The sequence below is a fragment of the Lipotes vexillifer genome, unplaced genomic scaffold (genome assembly GCF_000442215.2).
Source record: "Lipotes vexillifer unplaced genomic scaffold, Lipotes_vexillifer_v1.1 scaffold1126, whole genome shotgun sequence".
NCBI classification, from domain to species: Eukaryota; Metazoa; Chordata; class Mammalia; order Artiodactyla; family Lipotidae; genus Lipotes; species Lipotes vexillifer.
Genome location: NW_006781401.1, coordinates 964277 through 989446, shown reverse-complemented (window position 1 = coordinate 989446; position 25170 = coordinate 964277). Strand labels below are relative to the sequence as shown.

The 25170-nt window shown below is 38.1% G+C and overlaps 1 protein-coding gene and 1 pseudogene across 1 annotated transcript in view; one reads left to right on the top strand and one right to left on the bottom strand.

Moving 5' to 3' along the window:
• Window positions 1-25170, bottom strand: part of GOLGA5 (golgin A5) — a 35489-nt gene that overhangs the window by 9988 nt on the left and 331 nt on the right. The window contains exons 2-9 of the mRNA XM_007454719.1: window positions 22591-23167; window positions 15582-15809; window positions 14471-14690; window positions 13895-14018; window positions 11082-11285; window positions 7275-7445; window positions 4739-4867; window positions 2044-2142 (exon numbers count right to left, since the gene is read on the bottom strand). Of these exons, the coding sequence (XP_007454781.1) occupies window positions 2044-2142; window positions 4739-4867; window positions 7275-7445; window positions 11082-11285; window positions 13895-14018; window positions 14471-14690; window positions 15582-15809; window positions 22591-23137 (1722 nt within the window). The 5' untranslated portion in view covers window positions 23138-23167. The remainder of the gene's footprint in view (window positions 1-2043; window positions 2143-4738; window positions 4868-7274; window positions 7446-11081; window positions 11286-13894; window positions 14019-14470; window positions 14691-15581; window positions 15810-22590; window positions 23168-25170) is intronic.
• Window positions 17755-18050, top strand: LOC103086543 (non-histone chromosomal protein HMG-14 pseudogene; annotated as a pseudogene).

Here is a 25170-nt window from a genome sequence, read left to right as displayed (position 1 = left end):
GTATTGCCAATCTTTCCACTTTCTGCCAGTCTAGTGGGTGTGGAGTGCTGTATCTCCCTGAGGTTTTAATGTGCATTTCCCTGACGACTAATGATTTTGAGCACCTATTCATGTGCTTATCTGGCTATTCATAATCTTCTTTTGTGAACTGTCTACCCAAGTCTTTTGTCCATTAAAAAAAAATTAGTTGTGCATCTCTTTAGTTTCAGTAAGAGTCCCTATCCTGGTCACAAACCCTTTGCCAGCTGTGCTATGCATTGTAACTAGCTCCTCCCAGTCTGTTGCTGACCTCTCTTCATTTTTGTAATGGAGTCTCCTGACGAGCAAAAATTTTTAATTTTGATGAAGTCCAATTTTATCACTTTTTCCCTCTATGGTTAGTGCTTTTTGTGTCCTAAGAAATCTGTCTTCTCCCAAATTGCAAAAGATTTCCCTACACTTTCTTGTAGGAGCTTTGTAGCTTACGCCTAGCTTCATTCCAAATCAATTTTTGTTAATTTTACAAGTCTAATTAGGGGATAAAGATCAAGGTTCATCTTTTTCCACAAGTCTTTATCTAGTCCCATAAAATTGTTTTCAAAGAATGAAAAAATAGTCAAATTGCAATGTAATTTTTTTTTTTTTTTAATTTATTTGGTTGCATTGGGTCTTTGTAGCATGTGGGATCTTTTGTTGTGGCAAGCGGGCTCTCCGTTGCGGTGGCACAGACTTCTCTCTAGTTTGTGGTGTGCAGGCTCTAGAGCACGCAGGCTCACCAGTTGCAGCACACGGGCCCAGCTGCCCCGCAGCATGTGGGATCCTAGTTCCCTGGCCAGGGATCGAACCTACGTCCCCTGCACTGGAAGGCAGACTCCTAACCACTGGACCACCAGGGAACTCCCATGCAATGTAATTTTTTAACCAAGATGTTTTTCTCTGAGGAGGCCCAAAGGTAATAAGATAAGCAGAAACAGCATTTTTTATTGTTCATTCAGTATATATCTTAACTCACTAATTGAGTGGGGTTTTGTTTTGTTTTGTTTGCAGTGTATTAAGGGGTTGATATCTTTTTAAATTGTACAACTTCCTTCTTACTTAGATGAAAAATCTTTCAGAGATAACCTCCTATGGTTAATTCTCGATTAACAAAAACACCACAATATCTTAGACATAGTACATACTCAAAAAAAATTTTTTAAATATTGGAATGTTTACCTAAGCATTAAACTGATTGATGGTTTATGTTCCTTTCTTTTCTTTAATTTTCTGTTACCAAGTCATCTTACCATTTGTAATCATTTCACAAATGTAGGAAAGGGAAGGAGAAGGAAACACTCAAAATCAGTTAGCTGTCCCTAACTCTTATAAAAATTTAAAGTTTTTAAACATTTTAAATTATGGACTACTAAGAAGTCTAAGAACTTAAAAGATTAAATTATTTGACTTTTCATGTTCAAACAAAGTCATCACCTAACTGAAAAATGAACTAGTCAATCTTTATGCAAATTATTTAAATGATCAATAAGTTCATTATTTATTAAGTCAATCATGTGAATATAAGAGAGCAAAGGACAGTGTATAATGACAGGGTAAGTGAATGCACGATTTTGTCAGTTAATGATAAAGACTGGCAAATCTGAGTGGTAGGCACATGTTATTTTCTATGTTTCACATTTTCAGTTATAAAAAGGTCTTAGTGACTCTAATGAAAGATCTATTAATAAGAAAATGTATCGTTGGATTTTTCTTAGGAAAACACAACTGTAAAACTGGCAATCAGCAAAACTACCACTGAAGTTAGATGGTATGAAATTCTGGAGTAACTCACATCTCCTTGGGTAACTGGTTACAAGAAACCTGTATAAGCAGCAAGCCCTACAATACAGCAAATGCAGACTCAAATGGCATTTGATGAAAATTCTATATCACATTGAAAATAACTTACCTCACTACTCCAACAATAGGATCAAGTGAAGATACAGGAAAAGAAAGTCTTATTGTATCTCTAAAAAAATGTAGTTTTACAATGGTATCTTTGCCCAAGTTGTGAATGCTGCTTCATACCTGATTCCTGAGTTTTTGAATTTCATCTTCTCGATCTTTAATTCTGCTCTGCAATGTGTTCTTTGTTCGATACAGATCTTCTTCCATGTAGTGGAATTCCTACAAAGTGAGGCACAAATAAACAAAAGCTAAGTCAGTGCTCCCTATGTCATCTCCAGTACCTGAAACAATGCTTGACACAAGGTAGGCACTTGATCAATAAGTGCTGCGTGTATACTGAGTGAGTAAATGAACAGACTTCAAGGAATCTGATGAAAAGTTAATACTTCAGCATGATGTATCAATTTGTATATGATGACTATCTAAGCACAAGTCTTTTTTTTTTTAAATAAATTTATTTATTTATCTATTTATTTTTTGGCTGCGTTGGGTCTTCATTGCTGCGTGTGGGCTTTTCTCTAGTGGCGGCGAATGGGGGCTACTCTTCGTTGCAGTGTGTGGGCTTCTCAATGCAGTGGCTTTTCTTGTTGCAGAGCACGGGTTCTAGGTGCACGGGCTTCAGTAGTTGTGGCTCACGGGCTCTAGAGCTCAGGCTCAGTAGTTGTGGTGCATGGGCTTAGCTGCTCTGCGGCATGTGGGATCTTCCTGGACCAGGGCTTGAACCCGAGTCCCCTGCACTGGTAGGCGGATTCTTAACCACTGTGCCACCAGGGAAGTCCCAGAGCACAAGTCTTTATTGGTCATGTTTTCATTTTTCTTGGGTAGAAAAATGTAGGAACAGAACTGCTGGATCATATGATAAGTGTATGCCTAGCATGAAGGAATAAAACCTGCCAAACTGTTCTCTGAATGCTTTTCAAAATACCTGTACCATTTTGCATTCCTACAGGAATATGAGAGAGTTCCAGTTCTTCCACATCCTTTCCAACATTTGGTACTGTCAGTCTCTGTAAGTGTGGCTATTATAGTGGGCATGTAGTGATATCTCACTGTGGTTTCAATTTGCATGTCCCTGATGATTTTGGGCAGCTTTTCACGGGCTTACTTTTTTCAGGCAATATCTTGCACCTGTTTTGCTCCATCACTGATGAAACACAGAGAGAGGAAAAAAAGAAATACCTCCAAATTCACTAACAACTGCACCAAACTAGTTTGTACGATGGACAGGATCAGTAAGAGTCAGGTGAGAAATAGAGTAAAGCAATGCCAGGAAAGAAAGAGTAAATCATTAAGTATCTTCAAAAGCATTATGCTTAACGGTGCAAAGTAAAGGGAGCTGTATGAAGAAGTAACGTGATATGGAATCAAACTGCCAGAGACTACTTTAGACATTTAGTTCAACCTGCTCACTTCACAGACTAAAAAAACTGAGATAAGTGAGAAAAGAGAAAATGAGGAAGCTAATTAGGTTAGGTAGGGGAATCATAATTTACAAGAAGGTTTGCCCAGTTTCTTTTAAGCTCTAGGCTAGCATAAAATTTAAGGCTGAAATTTACTTAAATTACTTAAAGGACTATTTAATCCCAAGATTAAGTACTTCCCATCCAGAACATCTGATTACTAAATAAATAGCCTAGAGCTACATTCAGCTCCACTTTCCTCTACTTAATTCCCTCATTTTAGAAAAGGGCACTGCAAGTGGATGTGTAAAACCATCGGCCATAATAAAATGAAAGTTATCTCACTAAGCATCAAGAACATCAAATTCTTGCCTTTTAATATATACTGGCTCCTTAAATAAATTAAAATGCAATTTCTGAAAGGAGAGCTAATCTTACAACCAAATTATCTAACATAGCCTATGATGTACCCTACAGGTTGTTACTCGGTGAATTTTTCTCTTACTACTCAGGAAATCACTGTCATAATAAAAACAAACACTTCCCTGAAAATAGAACCAGTTTCAGAAATGATAAATCCTAATGAAAAAAATCTTCAAAGAATATAAATATGCAAAGCTGGAAACGTTATAAGTGATGCACTGAGAAATATACAAAGCTTTCCCTTTTGTAAAATGAAGAGAATAGTGATTTTATTGTGAAGATGAAATAAGATAATGTATACTAAGTACCTATAACAATGTTGTTACTCAGTAAATTATAGATGTTACGAATATTAAATATAGATTCTTATTGTGAAAATGTGACTGTAAACATGTTTAACTGTGTTAGTACTGAAACTAACATAGAAGTACATTGAAGTAAAATAATTTGGCTTGGAGAGCAGACAACTGCTAATTGAATAATGAAATATAATTTTAAACATGATTTGTTAAGTAAAGTCTGTTATAAGCATTTTTTCTCAAAACAGAAAAAGCAGTCTATTATGGCACTAATGTTGTATTTATATTTCTATTAAATAAAAGTTACTACTGTTTCTAGAAAGTAAAAATCTGATAAAATACAAAAATCAACTGATGTTTTCAAGTGTTCTAAAATACACACTCTGACAAGGAGATACAATAAAATACAGACAGAGCAGTAGAAAGAATTCTGGGTTCTGGGACAGGAATCCTGGATTCTATTCTATTCTCTCATTAGCTGTGTGATATTAAGCAAGTCTCAAAATCATTTTGTGTCGCTATATTTCACCTGTTAAAACAAACAAACAACGAGGAGGGTGGGTTAGTAATAAGGTAGGAGGGACCTCTGAGCTCATCCTCTTAAGAATTTCAGTAAGCTGCTTTACTAGAAGTCTCCTCATATGACCGCTAGTGGACAGTCTTCCTAGGTAATCATCCATCTAAAATCCTTACCTGCTTCTGTCGGTCCAATTCTGCCTCTAGTTCCTGTTTAGCTGCTTTTTGCCCAGCTATTTGGTCTTGCAGATCCTGTAATTGTTCTCTTGCTGATTCTGCTTCACTAACCTGCTGAGCCTCCATATCCTAAAAAGATGAACCATACATGTGAAAGCAATAATGAACTGTTCAGTTCAGTATTTACTGAGTGATCATTATGTGCTGTGAACAGGGCTCAGCAGGCACTGGAGGGATAAAGATGAATGAGACACAGACGCAGACTAAACGGAGCACAAAAACTGGCACCTCCTTATATAACATGGCAAATGGTGAGAGAGATGAACAGGTTGCTGCAGCAGAAATCATTTGGTTTAATGACTGTGAGCAGACAGCGGCTCACTGGGAGATGTATCTCTCTATTCAAAAGCAACAATTTCAAGAATAGAAATGTAACATCAAAAAGGACTTCCTGCCTTAGTCCCCTGAAATTGCAGGTTATAATTAGTTTTTGCACATGTGTGGGTATCAACATACAGTAACATACAGTAAAAATAACTTTTCTCTCATATCACCTGAGGTTAGTATATTTCTTTTTTAGCTCTATTACTGTTATGTTTTCACATCTTCCCATATTTCTCACTCTAACTTCTTCACTTGGTGTCACTATTCTCACTTATTCAAACTCAAAAACCAGCTCCTAGATATCTGTGAAATCCACTAGTGGCAAAGAACATTGCTCTGGGTTTCTGTATTTTCCTTCTGTGGGTTAATAAGCACAAGTCCATTCATACAGTACTACACGAAACAAAAACTGGCATCTTAACTTTGCTTTTTATCTTTTGGTACATTGTGTTATATACTCATCTCCACAAACTCTGGCACTTCGCATATTGTTTGAAAGAACTGACAGATTAATGATACTCCCAGATAACCACAGTAAAATACTCTAAATTCACACAACTTTGTGGACTTAGTGGAAAACAGCAATAAGTTAAATTATTTTTCCCTACCATTTTCAGGGTGAGTAGAAAGTAGACTAATCTTTGTTATCAATTTGACTAAATCCGATGAATTCTCAAGAGACAGGCAGTAAGCGCAGTGGTTAAGGATACGTGTCCTGGAATCAGACAGACTGGGTTCTAATCCTGGCTCTGCTACTTTACGAGTCATGGCAAGTTACTTTCCTTCTCTGCACCTAAATTTCTTCAAACTGTAAAATGAGAATGCATCATCTCCCTCACGGGGTTCTGGTACAGAATAAATGAAAGGACATATGTCGAGGGCTTTGGCACGTGAAGTGCTCAGCAAATGACAGCTGCTATAATTAACAATTCTTCCATTTTGCCAGACCTAATCCTACAGTCCTTATTATCAATTTCATAAACTTCTTGAGAAAGGATAGGAAAATGTGTCAATGTCATCAATGATGCTGGGGTAGGGATGAGATATTAAAGTAAAACAAATCATATTTTTCATAATCTCACACAAAAGACACGGAATAGGTAGGAAAAAGTTTAGCATTTATTCAATTTCAAATTCATGGGACTTAAGTCTTTGGAATTCAAAATTATTTAGAGGAAAAAGATCCTACACTTTAAAGGACAGTAAGAAAAAAACCCAGAAATAATAGCAGCTACTATTTACTGAGGCTATTATGTGTCAGGAACAATGCTAGGCCCTTTATACATAGTATCCCTTATTCTCAAGAGAAACTTGTTCCCATCTGCAACCTACAGATGAGACAACTAAGGCTCAGTGAGATGTGGTACCTGGTGTAAGGTAACACATCTACTAAGCGCCAAAGCCAGGATACAGGATCTGCATCTAGATCTGACAGTCAAACCCATATCCCAGACAAGCCAGCCCACACTCACAACTTCCACACTTGCCACTACTGTTCATGTACATCTTACAAATCAATAATTTCCTAAGTTAATGCATGGATAAGTATTCTTGGCAGAGGGTTTTTTTTTTTTTTTTTTTTTTAAGAACAGAAGGCTCATTACCCCACATTTTTATCTTTCCCATCCTCAGAGACCCCTCTTATGTCAAAGACCCCATGTTTAAGATAAATAAGTGGCCCAATTTTACCTTTCGATTAAATATATTAATTATGAAAACTATAAATTATAAGATTACGCATGAAACTATAAAAGATCATCCCTAAGCCCATTCTAGTATTAGACAATACCCTAGTTTTAGAAACAAGCCCAAATCTAATTTGTTTTTAACCACTAGAATGTTAGGTCCATAAATATGAAGATTACCTGGTTCTCTGTTATAGCTCTAAGCCTAGAAGATGCCTGGCACATGGCAAATAGCTGGTAAGTATTTGCTGAATGAATGAAGCTGGTTACCTATCTTTCTTATTCCTATAACTTTAAGTCAATCAATGGACAAGAAACCTATTGCTTTAGATTCACTTCTACATGGTAACTAATATTCCCAAAGTTTCACACATTATTTCACCAATACCCTTCCCCCAAAATACAGAATCCATCATGTCTCAAGCTACTAATATCTGCCTATGAAGCTGAACAGTAATGTATCTTACCTGTAATTCAGATCTCAGCTGATGTATCTGACCCATCAGTTTCTGTATTTCTTCCCTTTGCATCTCCTTCTCATGCCGAAGTTCTTCTAGTTCCATGCTATTTGCAGTACTGCTATCTAGGCCTTCAAAACCAGATCCTTCCTTTAAGCTGTTAATCAACTTTTCTTTAGACTATCATAAAAAAAAGAATAGCAGAGATTAGCTTGTACACTGAATATCATCTACCACACACCAATTAAACTGTTATGTGAATATTCCAATTATATTCTCCACCAGAGAAAGTCCACAGAATGTTAAATCCATAGGGATAAAAATGCAACAGAGCTTTGCTGTACAGTGTTCTTGAACTGTAGTCGCCAGGACCATGTTATTGTTGAAAACTTGTTATTAACAAGATTCTTCTCATCCTTTCTTATACTTCCTCCCCCCCCCCACAATCACATTCCACTCAACAAATATTTATGGAGAACCTACAATGGGTTTGGCACTATGCTAAGCATCCTATGTAATAAAGACAATGTCACTCCAGATAGTACCCTCTGCCTTATAAACTAAAAGGGAAGTGACAAATATCCGACACAAGGCAGAGTTCTGAGCAGAAAAAAATACACTTCTGGGGAAGAGAAGGCTTTACTTGAAAGATAGCTCTTATACTGGTCCTGGAAAATGGCTAAGATTTTAAAAGGTGTAGAGAAAACAGAGGACAAAGTGTAAAATGAAAAAGCACAAGGGCCCAAGAGTATCCTGGCATGCATTCAGACAGAATGGCAGGACCAGTGTGTGAGGGCTTTGGATACCAGGCTAAAATGTGTGAATTGTACTGGGCAGTCCAGAGCCAGTTACCAGGAAGTGGATAAGGAAGTGATATGACCAGAGGTGCGTTTGAGGAGGGTAACTCTGGCAGAGGTTTAAAGCGGTAGCTCACAAACTATGGTTGATGGGCCAGATCTGGCCTGTGGCTTTTTTCTGTATAGCTCACTAAGCTAAGAATGGTTCTTTACATTTTCAAAGGATTGTAAAAAAGTAAAGACAAAGAATACGTGATGGAGATCACATACAACCCTCAAAGTCTACAACAGGTACTATTTGGTCCCTTACAGAAAAAGTTTGCCAACACCCAGTATAAAAGATAAGTTGGAAGAAGAGATCTGACACGGGAGGACTCGTTGAGGAGGTGCTGGAAGCCTAGGCCGGTGATAAAAGGCCGCTGGTTCCTCCAGCAGAAACAGTCTCTCCTTTTCATGCGTGATGCCTTCAAGCTTGTATGCATTTTTCAAATTTTCTATAATAACCACGATTGTATCTACATCTATATTTATATATTCATACCTCCGTGTGGCTAAACAGCAGACGTCTCTACTGAGCTGCAGGCCTACATTTCTGATGACCTTCCTGATACTTCCACCTCGATGTCACATCAATCTTGAAAACTCACCATAATTTATCATAATCTCCTTCAATCCTAAACTGCTGTCTTTCCTTTCTCCCTTTTGTAGTAGCACATGGGAACATCATTCGTACACTCAAACCAGAAACCTGGAATTATCCTAGATTCCATTTACCTTTTTGTCTCTTCCTCCAATTAAATCTCCAAGTCTCATATATTCTACCTCCTACATTTCTCCTAGCAGTCCCTGGTTTGTCATCCTCACTGCCACAAATGCAGATCAGGTCCTCATAATTTCTTACCATCATTTTTTTATAAAAGCCTCTTCATCATCTACATCTCACCATCCCACGCCTCATCCCTTCGATGTAGTCAACAATTTACTGAGAACCTACTAAGGGCCAGGCACTGTGCTGGGGATTCAACGACAAACAAGACAGACATCCAGCACCCCCCTAACCTCTTCATGGCTGCCGCAGCTCTTACACCCAGATCTGGTCATGCTGCTCAAGTCCTCTGAAACCTCCCCACCCCCTACCATCACCTAAAGGATAAAATCAAAACTCCTCTGCACGGTATGCAAGGCCTTCCACAATCTGGCACCTGCTGTCATTGAGTTTTCTCTCCCATCTCTTAATCTCTAACACTTGATGCTCTAGCAACGGAGAACTAGCTGCAGTCTCCTGAATACACCACATGCTCCCTGAGGCCCGCTACGCTCTGGCACAGGCTGTTCTACCTGAAATCCCCTCCCTACCTTGAGTCTTCCTACTCATCCTTCAAATTCCTCTTCATCCAGCATCTCCAGTGATCCCTGACATCTCCAGGCAGGTTTTAAGGACTTCTTCTTTCAAGCTCCCATAGTACTGCGTCAATAATTTCATTTTATCAATTGCCTCAGTGTTGTCCCACTAAACTGAATGCTCCCTTAAGAAAGAGGACACATCTTTTGAGCTCAGTATCCTCAGCACCTATCAAAGTGCCTAGTGAATAGTTAGGTGCTCAATTAAGTACCTCTTAGATGAATTAACAAATTACACTGATACAACACAAATAATTAGAAAGAAGAGTTTAGAGGAGATGGATATGATATTTCACGGAGGTAGAATAAAAAAAGGGTTCAGAGCCAATAGGAGGCAGGCGCTAAAGGAAAAAGGTGGAGTCAAAATGCCACTGCAGTTTCAAGCTTCACTGCCTCGGAATGTGGCAATATCACTTATGCAAACAGGAGAATGGAGGGGAAGCTGATTAGGGGGTTGGGACATCCCACACAGAGAAGCATGGCAGGCACTCAGAAACCAGGTGCGAAGCTGGAGCCATGATGAAGTCACCTCAAGTGACAGAAGCAGAGTATATGACAAAGCAAAATAGAATAACAAAAAAGGGCAGAAGAAGAGGACCCAAGAGAAACAGCAGTAAAGAGAAGACAGAGAGCTAGGACAGTACAAGTAACGTTAGAAGGCAACTTTCAAGAAGGTGGGAGGGTTCACAGGGTCAAAAAGCTCTACCAAAATCAAAGTGGATGGAAACTAGTAAGAGGACAGAAAACATTTAGGTCACTAAAGACTTCTGAGAAGACAATTTCAGAAATGTACTGGGGACAGAAATTACATAAAAGAGTTAAAGTTAACAGTTCTAAAATGAAGACAGCAGACATCATACGTCCGGCACATGTCGCACGTCTGGCATTAAAAGAAAGGGGAAGGACAGGGAAATGGATCAAAGTGGTCAAAAGAGCCGAAAGCAATGTTTCTAACAGTTGTTATTTTCTTCCTTGTTGATCCTCTCTTGGATTTTTCAGAGTGACTGGTCTTGGCCTCCTCCAGCTCTCAGATCTCCTCTCCCAGCTTTTTCCCCCTCCCTCAGATCTAAGACTGTAGTCATCTAATGTAGTTTTCAACTTCTCTTTCCTTTGCCTTTCATATCAGAGTGAAGACGTGCCCTTTCATTTTTTGGGGGGGCGGGGATAATTCTTCCGCCTGTGCATTGATTCCATCTCCTTTCACCTCATTTAAGCCCTTTCTCCATAAGTCTGTCCTCTTTCTTCCTCTGTATCTTTCTCTCTGCTGCCTTCTTCTGGCTCAGCTTGCTCAACGGCACATGGTTACTTAGTGGAAGAAAAAAGACCAGATCTTGAAACACCTAACTGAGGAAAAAACATTGCTTTTGGTGATTAAGGTGACAGGTTGAAGACCTGAACTAGGTAGTGGTGGAATGAATTTTTTCTTAAAAGGAAAAAAGTGGTAGGAACAGGAGACATTTCATCTTTTTTATAATATTTCTAAGAAGAGCAAGACACCTGAAGCAAGCCAACCCAGTCAAAGAGGAACAAAGTATCTCACACATCTATAAAAAGTCTCAGAATGTCTCTCAGTCATCTGGCCTATCTTAACATTCACACATGTGTATCTCATGCTTACCTGGAGTATTCTAGTAGCTTTTTGCTTGTAGTCAATTAATTCCTGCTTAGAGGACTCCAAGTTGGACTTAAGCATTTTGATTTGCTGCTGTAGCTCATCCGCTCTCTTCTTCTCATCTGAGTATTTTCTTTCCACCAGGGTAACTGCTTCTGCCAAATTCTGGCGCTCCGCTCCCATTTTATTAAGGCGTGCAGAAAACTCGCTCTGTGACAAAGTTTATATTATACTTATTATATCATTTTGCTTTGAGGTATACTTTACAACCATCCATTTAGATATCTTATGGGATTTATTAGCTCAGCCCAACAACATAACAAGGAGGTAAAAAAAGTTCTTCCTTTGTTAGGAACTGAAGAACAGGAACTCTAAGGTTGTGGTTCGCAAACATGGCAATTCACATCAGTGAGGGAGTCTGTTAAAAATACAGCTGCCCAAGGCCTTCCTTGGGCTTAACTGAATTGGAATTTCCAAGACTGGGCTTGGGAATCTGTTTTTTTAAGAAGTTTCCCAGGTGAATCTAGTCACTTGGATACTAGGTCTGGTCTGACACTAGCTGATCAATGAATAAAGGTCTACAGAAAACTAGAAAGTCTATTAGAAAACAAATGGAAGACACAAGTACACAGCTACATCTTTTCTAATATCATGGCTGATGTTTTTCCTTTATTTCAGTTTTTCTAATAAACTATTCCCTCTAATTTTTTTAGCTTAAGAAACTTTTAAAGTACACTCTAAAAAAACACATGGTCTGTCCCTTAGCCTAAATTTAGTTCTGAGAATTATTTATATTTTACCCTTATTTTCAAAAGCTCCCATCACCAAAAAACTCAGAAGGTGAGACAGAAGTCAGAAAACTTTTATAGTTACACGCCAATAACTAAAGCCCACAAACCTTTGATCCAATATTAACTCCTGTTTGGAAGGAAAAGGAGCAAGAGGACCACTCAGTGAGGCACACTGAGCATGTGAAATGTGTCTGCAACTGAGGACTGCATTTTTAAGTTTATTCATTTAAATTAATTTAACATAAATACTGAAGCTCAATTCAATTAATAATAGATTTATGGAGATATAATTCACATTCCATAGAGTTCACCTTTTAGGATGTACAATTCAGTGTTTTCCTGAATACAATTCAGTGTAGTGTTCTCAGAATTGTGCAACCATTGCCATTATCTAATTTCAGAACATTTTCACCACAAACAAATCCTCTACCCATACGTCCCCCTCCCTCCCAGCCCCTGGCAACCATTTATCTACTTTCTTTCTCTATAGATTTGCCTATTCTGGACATTTCATACAAATGGAATCAACAATATGTGGCCTTTTGTATCTGGCTTTCTTCACTTAGGATAATGTTTTAAAGGTTCATGCATGTTATAGCATGAGTCAATAATTCATTCCTCTTTAGCATGAGTCAATAATTCATTCCTCTTTATGTCTGAACGATATCTCCTTGTGCAGATATGCAACATTTTGTTTATCCATTCAGCAACTGATGGACGTTGTACTGTTTCCAGTTTGGGGCTATTATGAATAATGCTGCTATGAACATTCATGTACAAGTTTTTGTGTGGACATGTATTTCCAATTTTCTTGGGTATATACCTCGGCGCAGAATTGCTGCAGCATATGGTGACCCTATGCTTAACTTTTTGAAGAACTGTTATTCTGAGTATGTTTAGAACAACTTTTTCACCTATAAATTTTATGAAATCTAAATACAGATCAAGTATTTCTGAAGAAAATTTAGTGAATGAATTGAGATGTGCTGTAAGTGTAAAACACACCATATTTTAAAGAATCAGTATGCAAAAAAGAATGTAAAATATCTCATGAATAATTCTTAACGTTAACTACATGATGAGATGATAGTACTTTGGGATATTTTACTGTGGTAAACAAAATATATTAATAAAAAATTTTAAAAGCCTATATTACCTGTTACTTACTTTTAGGGCTGAACTATTTTCACCTTTTGAAAAGACAGTCTGAGCTAGCGGTTCTCAACCCTTACTACCCATTAGCTACACCTGCAAATCATGTAAATCCAAATCACCAACACCTATGCCCTACCTCACACAATGGGATCTGACTCCCTGGGAATGAAGACTCAGCATCAGAAAGTATTAAAACCACACAGGCGGTTCTAATGTGTAGACAGAGCTGAAAATCACTAAACTAGATGCAAAAATTCACTTAAGTGTAAAACTCTAAATAAACATTATGTACAACTTTCTCTTGAAATAACAGAACCAGATTAAATTGGAATCGGAAAAAGCTTAAGTAAAAAGAATGAGATGCCTCAAATCAGCGTTTTTTTTTTTTTTTTTTTTTGCAGTATGCAGGCCTCTCACTGTTGTGGCCTCTCCCATTGCGGAGCACAGGCTCCGGACGCGCAGGCTCAGCAGCCATGGCTCACGGGCCCAGCCGCTCCGCGGCATGTGGGTTCCTCCCGGACCGGGGCACGAACCCACATCCCCTCCATTAGCAGGCGGACGCTCAACCACTGCGCCACCAGGGAAGCCCTCAAATCAGCTTTTAATCAAATAATGGTAATGCTGGCTGCACAACCAAATTAAATGAAAAGATGTATATATCTAATGAATATTAAGTATTTTAATTGTTTTTCAACATAGAAAATTAAATTTAGCAAGGACCAAGCTAAATTTTCAAATACTTAGTTTCTGCCACAGAAACAGAATTTTCTGAAATGCACTGCAGAATTTTATTATAGTAAATATGTTATGAACAGTGTAAAGCAATTCCTCCTCATCCAAATAATAAAAGAGCCCTGCTGTCCCCATCCTAACCTGCATTTGTTTATAGCTCTCCTGCTCTCTCTTCAGAGTGGCATCTGCTTCGTGCAGTCTCTCCTGAAGAGTCTGTAGAGCTTGATTCTGCAGGCTACTACCTTCGCTGTGATCCTGCATTATTCTAAAAGAAAAGACATCACTTGAAATAACTCTTTTCCACAGTATAGAAATGAAAAGGTAGAATAATTTTTAGAGCATTGGCATATTAGCACAAAAAAGACGGTTTGACTAAAACATTCTTAGAGAAACCTTTTTCCCTTTTAATGGATTGTAACCTATATTTTTAGGCATCCAAATATAAGCACATGTCACACATCACTGTATGTCAAAAGATTAACGACACTGCTCTTCAAATATTTTTAAATTCAGAATTTGCTAACAATGCATCTCAAGATTCAGATAATAAATCCATTTTTAACCACACACATTTCCAGCATTACCAAAAGCCACATTTTCTCTCTTGTAAGTTTACGAAGTTAAATTTTGATAAGACAGTATTCACTACCATGTTTATCATTACTTGCATTGATAAACATTCTAGCTCATTTTCTCATTATTAATAGAATTAGCTACCGTGATTTTTCACTCTGTAAGGCTTCCAGTGCTTCTGTGCGAGTATTCAGCAGCTGGTCAGCTTCTTGGAGTCTCACTTTCAGTACAGCCAGCTGGGAATCCTTTGCAGCCACCGCTTCAGTCAGGTCATCTACTTGTGCTTGAAGTTCTCGAGTTATTCGATCACTCTTTGAATGGTCAACATTCCACTTTTCAACTCTTGCTCTTGCTTTGTTTAATTCTTTAAAAAAAAAAAAAAAAGAAAAAGAGAAAATTCTCCATACAAGTAAACACATCTTTCTCAGAGCACACAAAGATTCTCCTTTGAATCCGTTTAGTACTTATTGCCAAAATTAGGAGCTTACAAATATCTTCAAATTTTTTGCTCCAAGAGGGACCTCCATTTTCCAAGGCCAACATTCATATCTATATTACAGTTAATCGGGTGGAAACAGGCATGAAGCTAGCTGCTCTTCTACAAATGTCTTTTTCTGGAGATATGTCATAAAGCATTTGGGAGCCAAAACCAGCAGACAGCCGAGAGTTCACAAGATTAAAATGGTCAGTGGATTTTTGGAGTTCTGCTACAGATAGGAAAGAATGCACATCCAAATCAAGGGTAGACGATGTACACCCCAGTAAGACCAAAAGAAACAAAAATAAAACCTGAAGATAAACACTGGAAAGAAATGTTTCTTTCAATTACTGTGGCAAAAAGATGTTCTTTTAATCTAGAAAATTGGTGCAGAAAGAACAATGCAGTGCAGAGTGCCAACCAAAAAAAAAAAAAAATTAAATATTGAAGCAAACTGTACAGGGTCTCTGGAAAAACTATTTCTATGTCTAAATTAGTCTGGGTTAAAGTGAAGCTTCTTCTAAAGTCAGTCTAACAAGGCTTAAAATATCTTCCTATTCGTGGTTTCTAAAGAATGACCAAATAGGCCAGTGTTCTGTTTCAGGTGGGTGGGAGGATGACTGTTCCCATTTCCAAATCTGGGCCCTATATTTCTGTGAAAACACTATTTTACAAGTCCCATCTAAAATCTTTCTAATGGTTTAGATATAATCAAGTATTCAGTTTATTTTTGAAATGCTAAATTCCTAACCCTGGGTAATTTAAATAAGGCTCTACCCTCTTGAGTTTCCTTGGATCTTTGAAGTAATGAGGCCATTTCTTGATTTAAAGACTGAACCTCATTCCTCAGCAGTTGATTCTCCAGTCGAAGATTAGATAGTTCATGTGATCTCCCATCATCTTTAGGCATTGGGTTGTGATCAGCACAGGCAGCACTTGATGACACATTTTCCTCTGAAGAAATCTCTTGGCCTTCATGGCCAGAATCTGAATTATTAGAGGCTTCTGTAAAAAAAGCAAATACATCTTTGTTACATTGGAATGCTCACTATATATGCATTAGTAGCTTACTGTGGTAGAATGCCTTTTGACTCAAGTTGACTGCTATAGCTAAAACACCATAAAAAGTAAACTTAAATTTTTAATAGACTTCCCTCTGATGAAATTTCATTCTCATACATACAGCCTATAGATCTGTAAGGACCCTCGAAGTCTGGATACACTGAACAAATGGTGATAAAGAAAAGATACAAGAATACAGTTCTGGGAAGGGAAAAAAAAAAAAAAAAAAAGCAGAGAAATTTACGTGGTTGGGTTTAGGTAAACAAGGGTTTTGGTCTCCCTTCTGTCTATGAATCATCTTTGAAAAAAAGGGAGAAGTTTCAACATTGAAAATACTGGAAAGGCATAAAAGAACAGCTGTGGGTTTCAAGGCAAGGAGAGTAATAACAGGTCAGAGCAATTTGTTATATACCAAACTGGAGTCTAAACTGCCTTACCCAAAGAGATACTCATTAATTCAGTTTCATCTTGTTTTTGTTACTAAATGTGATGCAAATACACTTTTTACTTACTCCAAAAAAATTAAGTATGTGCTAAACAATGAACTATATCTAAATGAAAAAGTTCTCAACATCTTTAGTGATCAAGGAAATGCAAATTAAAACCAAAAAAAGGACCAAAACACACCCGCTAGATGGCTAAAAAGACGACATAGAATGTTGGTGAAGACATGAAACAACTGGAACTCTTATAGACAGATTGCTGGTGGCAATATAAATGACATAAACACTGTGGGGAAGTATTCACAATTTCTTATGAAATTAAATATGTACCTACCTTTTGACCCAGTAATTCCATTCCTGGGTATTTACTGAACAGAAATAAAAACATTTTTCCACAAAAGGACAAGTACAAAAATGTTCATAGCACCTTTATTCACAAAAAACAAAAACTGGAAAATCCCCAATGTCCATAAAAGAGACTGGGTAAATTGTGGTATAATACTACAGTAAAATACTACACAATAAAAAAGAATTATTAATATACTAAATAACATGAGTGAATCTCACTAACATGCTGAATAAAAGAAGTCAGGTAAAAAAGTATTCATACTATATGATCTCACTTTTTGCTGGCAAACATGAAGTTTTAGAACAGACAAAAATAATCTAAGGGAAAAAAATCAGAACAGTGGGTGCTTGGGGGATGGGTGGGGAGATTAACTAGAAAAGGACATGAGGCACTCTCTGGGGCAAAGGAAACATTCTTTATAGTGATAAGGGTGTGGGTTTCATAGGTGTAGCCATTTGTCTGTACAACTAAGATTTTCGCATTTCAATAACATGTAAAAATGATGAGACAAACAGGGAAATTTGAATACTGACTAGATATTAGATGATACTAAGGAACTATTAATTTTATGGTGATAATGGCGTGATTGTTCGTTTTTAAAACTTGTATTTTTTAGAGTTAATAAAATATTTATAGAAGAAATGATATGAGATCTGCTCCAAAATAATTCTGTGGTGGGTAGAGGTAAAGAAAGAGATTGAAAATGAGATGTTATAAATGAAACAAGAATGGCTAAGAGCTGTTGATCTATCATCACTGGATAAAAGTTAATATGCGGGTTGAGGAGAACCATCAGTGTCTACTTTGGTATATTTGAAATTTCCAAAATAAAGATTTTTTTTAATGAATAAAAATTGAGAAAATTTTAAAAATTATTTTTAATTTTATAAGAGTTTAAAAAGAAATAAAGTATATATCCAAACCTGTAAGATATATCTAAAGTAGTATTTAGACATTTATAGCCTTGAATATTTACATTAAAACTGACAGGAAGAAGCTCGGGCGGGGGGAGGAGCGGCAGCGGCCAGGCAGCCCAGCTTTGCAGGCTCTCAGCGCGGCCCGCAGGCAACCGGCACGCGCCGGCCCCGCCGCCACGATGCCCAAGAGGAAGGTTGGCTCCGCTGAGGGGGAGGCGAAGGAGGAGCCCAAGAGGAGGTCAGCTAAACCGGCTCCTGCAAAAGTGGAAACGAAGCCAAAAAAGGCGGCTGGAAAGGATAAATCTTTAGACAAAGAAGTGCAAACAAAAGGGAAAAGGGGAGCAAAGGGAAAAAGAGGCTGAAGTGGCTAACCAAGAGACTAAGGAAGACTCACCTGCAGAAGACGGAGAAACTAAAAAACGAGGAGAGCCCAGCTTCTGATGAAGCAGGAGAGAAAGAAGCCAAGTTTGATTAATATCACACTCCTGGTCCTATCAGTGGTCCCTGTCTCCCTTCTTGTACAATCCAGAGGAATATTTTTATCAACTATTTTGTAAATGCAAGTTTTTTAGTAGCTCTAGAAACATTTTTTAAAAGGAGGGAATCCCACCTCATCCCATTTTTTAAGTGTAAATGCTTTTTTTAAGAGGTGAAATCATTAGCTGGTTGTTTATTTTTTGGTACAACCAGAAAATAGTGGGATATTGAATATGGGAGGTTTGATTGTCTTGGGTGTCAGCTTAACATTCCACAGATGGAGGGTAGCTTTTATATCCTATAATACAAAGCACACTAAATGTCAGTTTGAAGTCAGTTGTGCATTTAATGTCTTAAACACTTTAAATTACTTCTCTTCCCACGTTGTTTTTGGTAGAATTGTTTCCTAAAGCAAACCACTCACCCCTTGATCTTGGCTCACCTGGGCAGAATTTTGTGCACTCTGTAACATCTTTGGTCGTGGTAGTCCAGTTTTTCTAGTAATTGTTAATGTGCTGTGAACGACTGACAATTTGAGTATGTAGTGTACATGATATTAAATTGTGAATTAGTGGGACTTACGATATAACAGCATATCAATATTTGAAGATTTTGGTACTTGATATCCTGTGAAGGAAAATTTGCCTCCAAATTTTAAGGTGGAAAGTCACTGGAATAACTGTTCAGAAAAGATTCACAACTGCATGATTTTTTAGATTTTTGGTACATATGTTGAGAATTGTGTACAAATTGAAATGTCTGTGTACTGATCCTCAAAACAGCCAATAAAATTTCAATTATGAAAAAAAAAGAAAAAGAAAGGTAGGGGGCTTCCCTGGTGGCACAGTGGTTGAGAATCCACGGGACAAGGGACACGGGATCGATCGCTGGTCCCGGAAGATCCCACATGCTGCGGAGCAACTAAGCTCGTGTGCCGCAACTACTGAAGCCTGCACACCTAGAGCCTGTGCTCTGCAACAAGAGAAGGCACTGCAATGAGAAGGCAGCGCACCGCAATGAGAAGGCAGCACACCGCAATGAAGAGTAGGCTCCGCTCACCACCAACTAAAGAAAGCCCGCGCGCAGCAACGAAGACCCAACGCAGCCAAAAATAAGTAAATAAAATATACTTTTTTAAAAATGAAAGGAATTAATGAGTTATGCACCCATCATAAGGATTACAAAAACAGCAAAATAAACCCAAAGAAAGCAGAATAATAAAGATCAGAAATTAACAAAATAGAAAAGAAACATACTAGAGGATCAACATAACCAAAAATGGTCTTCTGAGGGAGACACTGTAAACTATGTTATGTCAATAAATTTTTAAATGTACACGATGATGAAATGCATCAAACTGTATACTTTAAAAATGTGTAATTTACTGCATGTCAGTTATACTTCATTAATGCTGCTTTAAAAAAACAAACATTTAGCAGAGTGCCAGATATTGGTATTCTTCAGGTGGTATTTGTGATCAAGCTTTGATTTCTGCAGGGTTACTATAAGTGATTAGTGTCTGACTGTGTTAAAATTTCAGCTGTGACATTATTTTCCTGAAATTAAGTAAAATAAATATAATCCTCCCGAAAGTATATGAAATAGACAAATTCTTAGCAAAAAAATATAACTTACCAAAAACAGATTTAAAAAGGAATGGAAAACCAATTGAATCAACAGTTAAATCTTCCACTAAGAACACCCCAGACCCTGATGGTTTCACCAGTGAGTTCTAGCAAACAGTTACTGAAAGTTAAGTTTGGTTTTAGGTTTAAGTAAATCAACTGATTTGTATACCATATTAATATTAAGAAGAAAAATCATGATATCTCAATACATACATGAAAAAAACACTGCTAAAATTCAACATAAAAACTCAAATTAGAAATACACAGAAACTTCCTTAACCCAATAAAAAGTACCTATGAAAAACTTAACACAAACTGAAACACTCAAAGCATTCTCTTTAAGACAAGGAACAAGACACAAAATTGGTTTTCAAGTAAAAGCCAATGTAGTAAGGCAATAAAAAGAGTTTTTAAAAAGATAAAAGGGTTAAGCAGAAAACAGTCATTATCTACATATGGTATTATTGTGTTGTTGAAAATTTAAATGAATGTATAGAAAAATTTGAAGCTTAAGAGCTATCTTAGGCTGCCGTGTGTGTGTGTGTGTGTGTGTGTGTGTGTGTGTATTTACAAAAACCTATAGACAGCAACAAACAGAAAGTAAAAAATTTTAAAGCATTACCATTTATAAGAGCTTTAAAAAATATAAACTACCCAGGAATAAATCTAACAAAAAGTATGCAAGACACTTATGGAAGAAACAATAAAATCTTAATGAAAGACACCTAAAAAATAATTATACCATGTTAATAAGTTAGAAGATTCTATGTTGTAAAGATGCTGATTCTCACCAAACTATCTGTATGTCAGTAGAAGCAATGGACCCCCAGTAAAGACCAACAGAATTTTTGTGGAACTTGGCAAGCAAATTCTAAGATGCATATGGAAGTACAAAAGTCCCAAGAATAGCCAAAACATTCTTGGAGAAGGACAAGGTGGTAGAATCTGCTCTTTGAGATATAAAGACATATTATAAAACCACATTAATTAAGACAATGTGGCACTGACACAAAGACAAATAAACCAATGAAACAGAATTAAGTGTCAGAAACATACCAACATATAGATGGATATTTGATATATGACAGAGGTGGTATTGCAGATTAATAGGGAAAGGAAATATTTTCAATAAATGGTGCTGGGATAACTGATTTCCATTTGGGAAAAAAAGGGAACTAGATGCCTACCTCACACCATACATAAAAAACAACTTTAGGTAAACATCTAAATATGAAAGGCAAAAGTATAAAACCTTTTCCTATAATACAGAAAAATACCTTTATGACCTCAGTATAGGAAAAGATTTTCTAAGACCCAAAAGACACAAACCATAAAGAAAAAATTGATAAAGCATTATATTAAGAACTTCTATTGAGACATTATAGAAAAAGGAAAAAAACAACAAGGTAAAACTGGAGGATGATGAGAAAGAATTGCCATCTAGAACATAAAAAGAGTATCTATGAATCAATAAGGAAAAAGACATGCTTCCACAACACTGACCATACCTCAACTGCTGCATTTACTATATTACATGTATATTATCTGTGTCCATGTGTATCTCATCCAATAAACTATAACCCATTCACTTCTGTATCCTGGCCCAATAGGGTCTCAATAAATGTTTGTATAATTAATCAAAAGATAGTTGAGAAGAAATTTAAGATTGTTCATACCTAGTTAATTAACTGCTAGTGCATGCACCTGTCTTGAAAGCCCAAAACCCGTCTCTTTACCACTTTTTTATCTTGAAATACAAGAAAGATTTTATTCACTAAGAGCCAAGACTGTGGAAGAAGCTAAAAGGTTTAAGAACATAACAAGCTCCCATGAGTTATCAGCTATATAAAGAATCCCTGCAAGGACCTATCATGTTTATCGTTATTTTAAAATGCTTCCTAGGTACTCAAATTAGCCACATTACCATGTAAACATCATTTTTTGCAGGTGAGAAGATGTACATGTTGAGGTAATTTCATAGCAAATTAAACAACTGAAAACCAGAATTCTAAGTTCTGACTTCACTACTAAATCAATGCCTTTAACTCTCCAACTTAGATCAAAGTTCAGCTTCTCACGCTTTACTTTCAGGGTAGACAGGGGGAAAAACACACCAAAAAGTTCACAATCCAGAATATAAGTGAAGTACAGCCGCCTGTTACTTTTATAATACCAATGACAGAAAGAAATGAATTGGAGATGGTTCCAAATCCAAAACGATATGTTTCCTTTCAGATTTCAAAATTTTCTTCTTTATATCTTAAAACATCTTAGAGAATCATTTTGGATATAATTTAAGATGCTGGGCTGAGGACTTCCCTGGTGACGCAGTGGTTCAGAATCCACCTGCCAATGCAGGAGAGACGGGTTCGATCCCTGGTCCGGGAAGATCCCACATGCCGCGGAGCAACTAAGCCCACGCGCCACACCTACTGAGCCTGCGCTCTAGAGCCCGCGAGCCACAACTACTGAGGCTGCGTGCCGCAACTACTGAAGCCCGCACACCTAGAGCCCATGCTCCACAACAAGAGAAGCCACCGCAATGAAAAGCACACACACTGCAACGAAGAGTAGCCCCCACTCGCCACAACTAGAGAAAGCCTGTGCGCAGCAACCAAGACCCAACGCAGCCAAAAATAAATAAATAATTAATTAATTAATTAATAAAAAAGATGCTGGGCTGGGTAAATTTACAACAGACAACATTCAAAGGTCCCTACTGTAACCGTATATTGGCTAATAGTGTTCTATGCTGTCCCCTTATTTACACCACACACTTCAGAGAGCCTGCCCTTGCGCCAGCAGGGACAGGTAACAAAACAGAGCATGACAAATGCTACCAGAACATTTTAGGCTATGATGACATCCAATTTGGTTAACTCTAAAAGAAACAGAGGACTGATTAACTACCGTGGCTTTGGCTCCCAGAAGGATGTTCTTCAATGGTTTTGATGGTGGTTACACTGGTGTTCTCAGAACTGACGCTTGTTGTCTGAGAACTCTGCAAGACAGGTGTTTTGCCCCTTTCTTTTTTGATTTCCACTTTCCCAGTAGGCTCCTTCTGTGAACTATTAAGAAAATCAAACAGCAGCTCATCATCAGGTTCTGACTTTTTTCTTCGAACAAACTGGGATGAAGGCCTAGGAACAGATGCATTTTCAACAGGATGCGAGGCCTCCACCGATGTCCTAGATCCTAGTTTCACATTTGCAGTCCCAGCTAAGATGGTGGCTTTTTGATTCCTAATATTATCAGCTGCTGAGGAAATGTAAGTAGCTTTAGGTCCTGTCTGATAAGTCAAATCTATATTTTGCTGGTGAAGTTCAGGATAGTCAGTATTTTTGCTATAAACAATGCCGCTGGTGCTCTCTTTTCTACTGAGAGCTGTTGCAGCCCCTTGATCAACTCTGTTTAAAAGATCTTCTGCCTTTCCAGCAAGATCAGCAAACCAGGACATGATGGCAGCAGAATAATCCTATTGGTGAACCTGTAAAAAGGATATAAAATGATCAGTGTGGCTTAACAGCAGTGCACAGTGATTAAGACCAGGCTCTAGAGTCAAGATAGTCCTGGGTTGGAAAGCCTGACCCTGCCTCTTACTATGTAACTTCAAGCAAACTACTTGACTGAAACTGAGAAACCTCACCTAGAAAATGAGGAAAATAAGTGTACTTACTTTACAGGATGGTAATACTGGATGAAATACTGCATTAAAAAACACTTTGAGGGCTTCCTGTTGGCGCAGTGGTTAAGAACCCGCCGGCCAATGCAGGGCACACGGGTTCGAGCTCTGGCCTGGGAAGATCCCACATGCCACAGGGCAACTAAGCCCGTGTGCCACAACTACTGAGTCTGCGTTCTAGAGCTTGTGTGCCACAACTACTGAAGCCCACGCACCTAAAGCCTGAGAAGCCCGCGCACCGCAATGAAGAGTAGCCCCTGCTCGCTGCAACCAGAGAAAGGCCTCGCGCAGCAATGAAGACCCAACTCAGCCAAAAATTAAAAAACACTTTGAAAAATGCCTAGCTCACAGTAGGCACTCATTTGAGTAGTTGCTACCATAATTACAACTACCACTACTACTGTTATTCCTATTTCAACAAAGTGTAAATACTGCAGCACTATCATGGATAATTTAGGTGTGCATATACACGCCTAAAATATACCTTCAATAATTTGGATTCTCAGTACCTACTATATGCACATTAAGCTAAGTTCAGAATAAAACAATTACGACTGCACATTCATTTGATGCATATATTTGGGTACTTATTCAGTGCCACAATAAATCAAAATGATGATGAAATAACTAGTTTCCATTTCATAGAAGAGTAGCATATAAAAAAGTCAACAGCCATTTCTTAAATGCGCACATTATTCCTTTTGCCTGCAGCGCTCTTTCACAGTTAACTTTTTTTTTGTTCTTGGTCTTCACCTGAACGTCATCTGCCCCCAAAATGGCTCTTCTGTCCCATCTAAATTAGGTCCTATCATTCTCTGTTCACACACTGTTCTTTTCCCTCACATCCCTTCATGTTTTATATGTATTTTTTTCCCCTGTCTCTCCCTCTTGGGGAAGGGGAGGCGGGGAGTGGGTGGATACATGCCATGTCTGTTTTGCTCACCAATGAATTCTCAACACACAGCGGGCGCCCATAAATACTGCTGAATGGAATTAACTTTTATGTTAGGTGCCCTGCAAACATTATCTTTAGCACACATAATTTTCACAACCACATTGTGCGGTAAAGAGCAATACCCTTTTTTCACAAAAAAAATGGGGGGAAAGGTTTAGAAAGATCCCAGAGTTTAGACAGCAGCTCAGACAGGCAAATCTAAGACAGCCAAACCCACTTTTTAACCCCTGCGTTCCCCATCTAGCCTGCCAGTATCTGAACAACCTCAGGAAGAAACTCACCCTCTAAACCTGTTCCTTACAAAACGGGATGATTACATGCCCGTGTATTTCACAGAGCTTATGTGAAATCCAATGAAAATGGAAGTGACATGCTCCGTAACATATAAAACTCCCTACAGAGTATGTATCATTCCCGAGTAAACACTGGTGGTTAAGTAGGGAACAAATGATCTCTCCTAATAAAGCAATCAAAACATACTTATTAACTTATATCTTGCCTCTCATTGTAAAGTTTTAAAGGGTTTTAAAACAAAAGCCTGTGCCTTAAGATTGAGTACCCAATTAAATGTTAAGATGGGCCCTAGGCACTTGCCCCGCGGACAAAAGAACTCTAGCAGACTTCCGAGGTACAGAGCCCTCAAGAAATTCCGCCCAGTAAATGGCCCACGCCGAGCTGAAGAGAGAGAGGGTGAGAGCGCAAGGGATGGGGATGGGTCGGCCGACGGCGGTGGCAGGGCCTGCACGAAGGCCAAGTGTCAACACAGAGGAAGGGAGGCTGGGGATCTGCTGGTCGGTCCCAGGGACTCTGTCGTCAATCCCAGGTGGGCGAGTACAGACCCCCACTTCGCTCC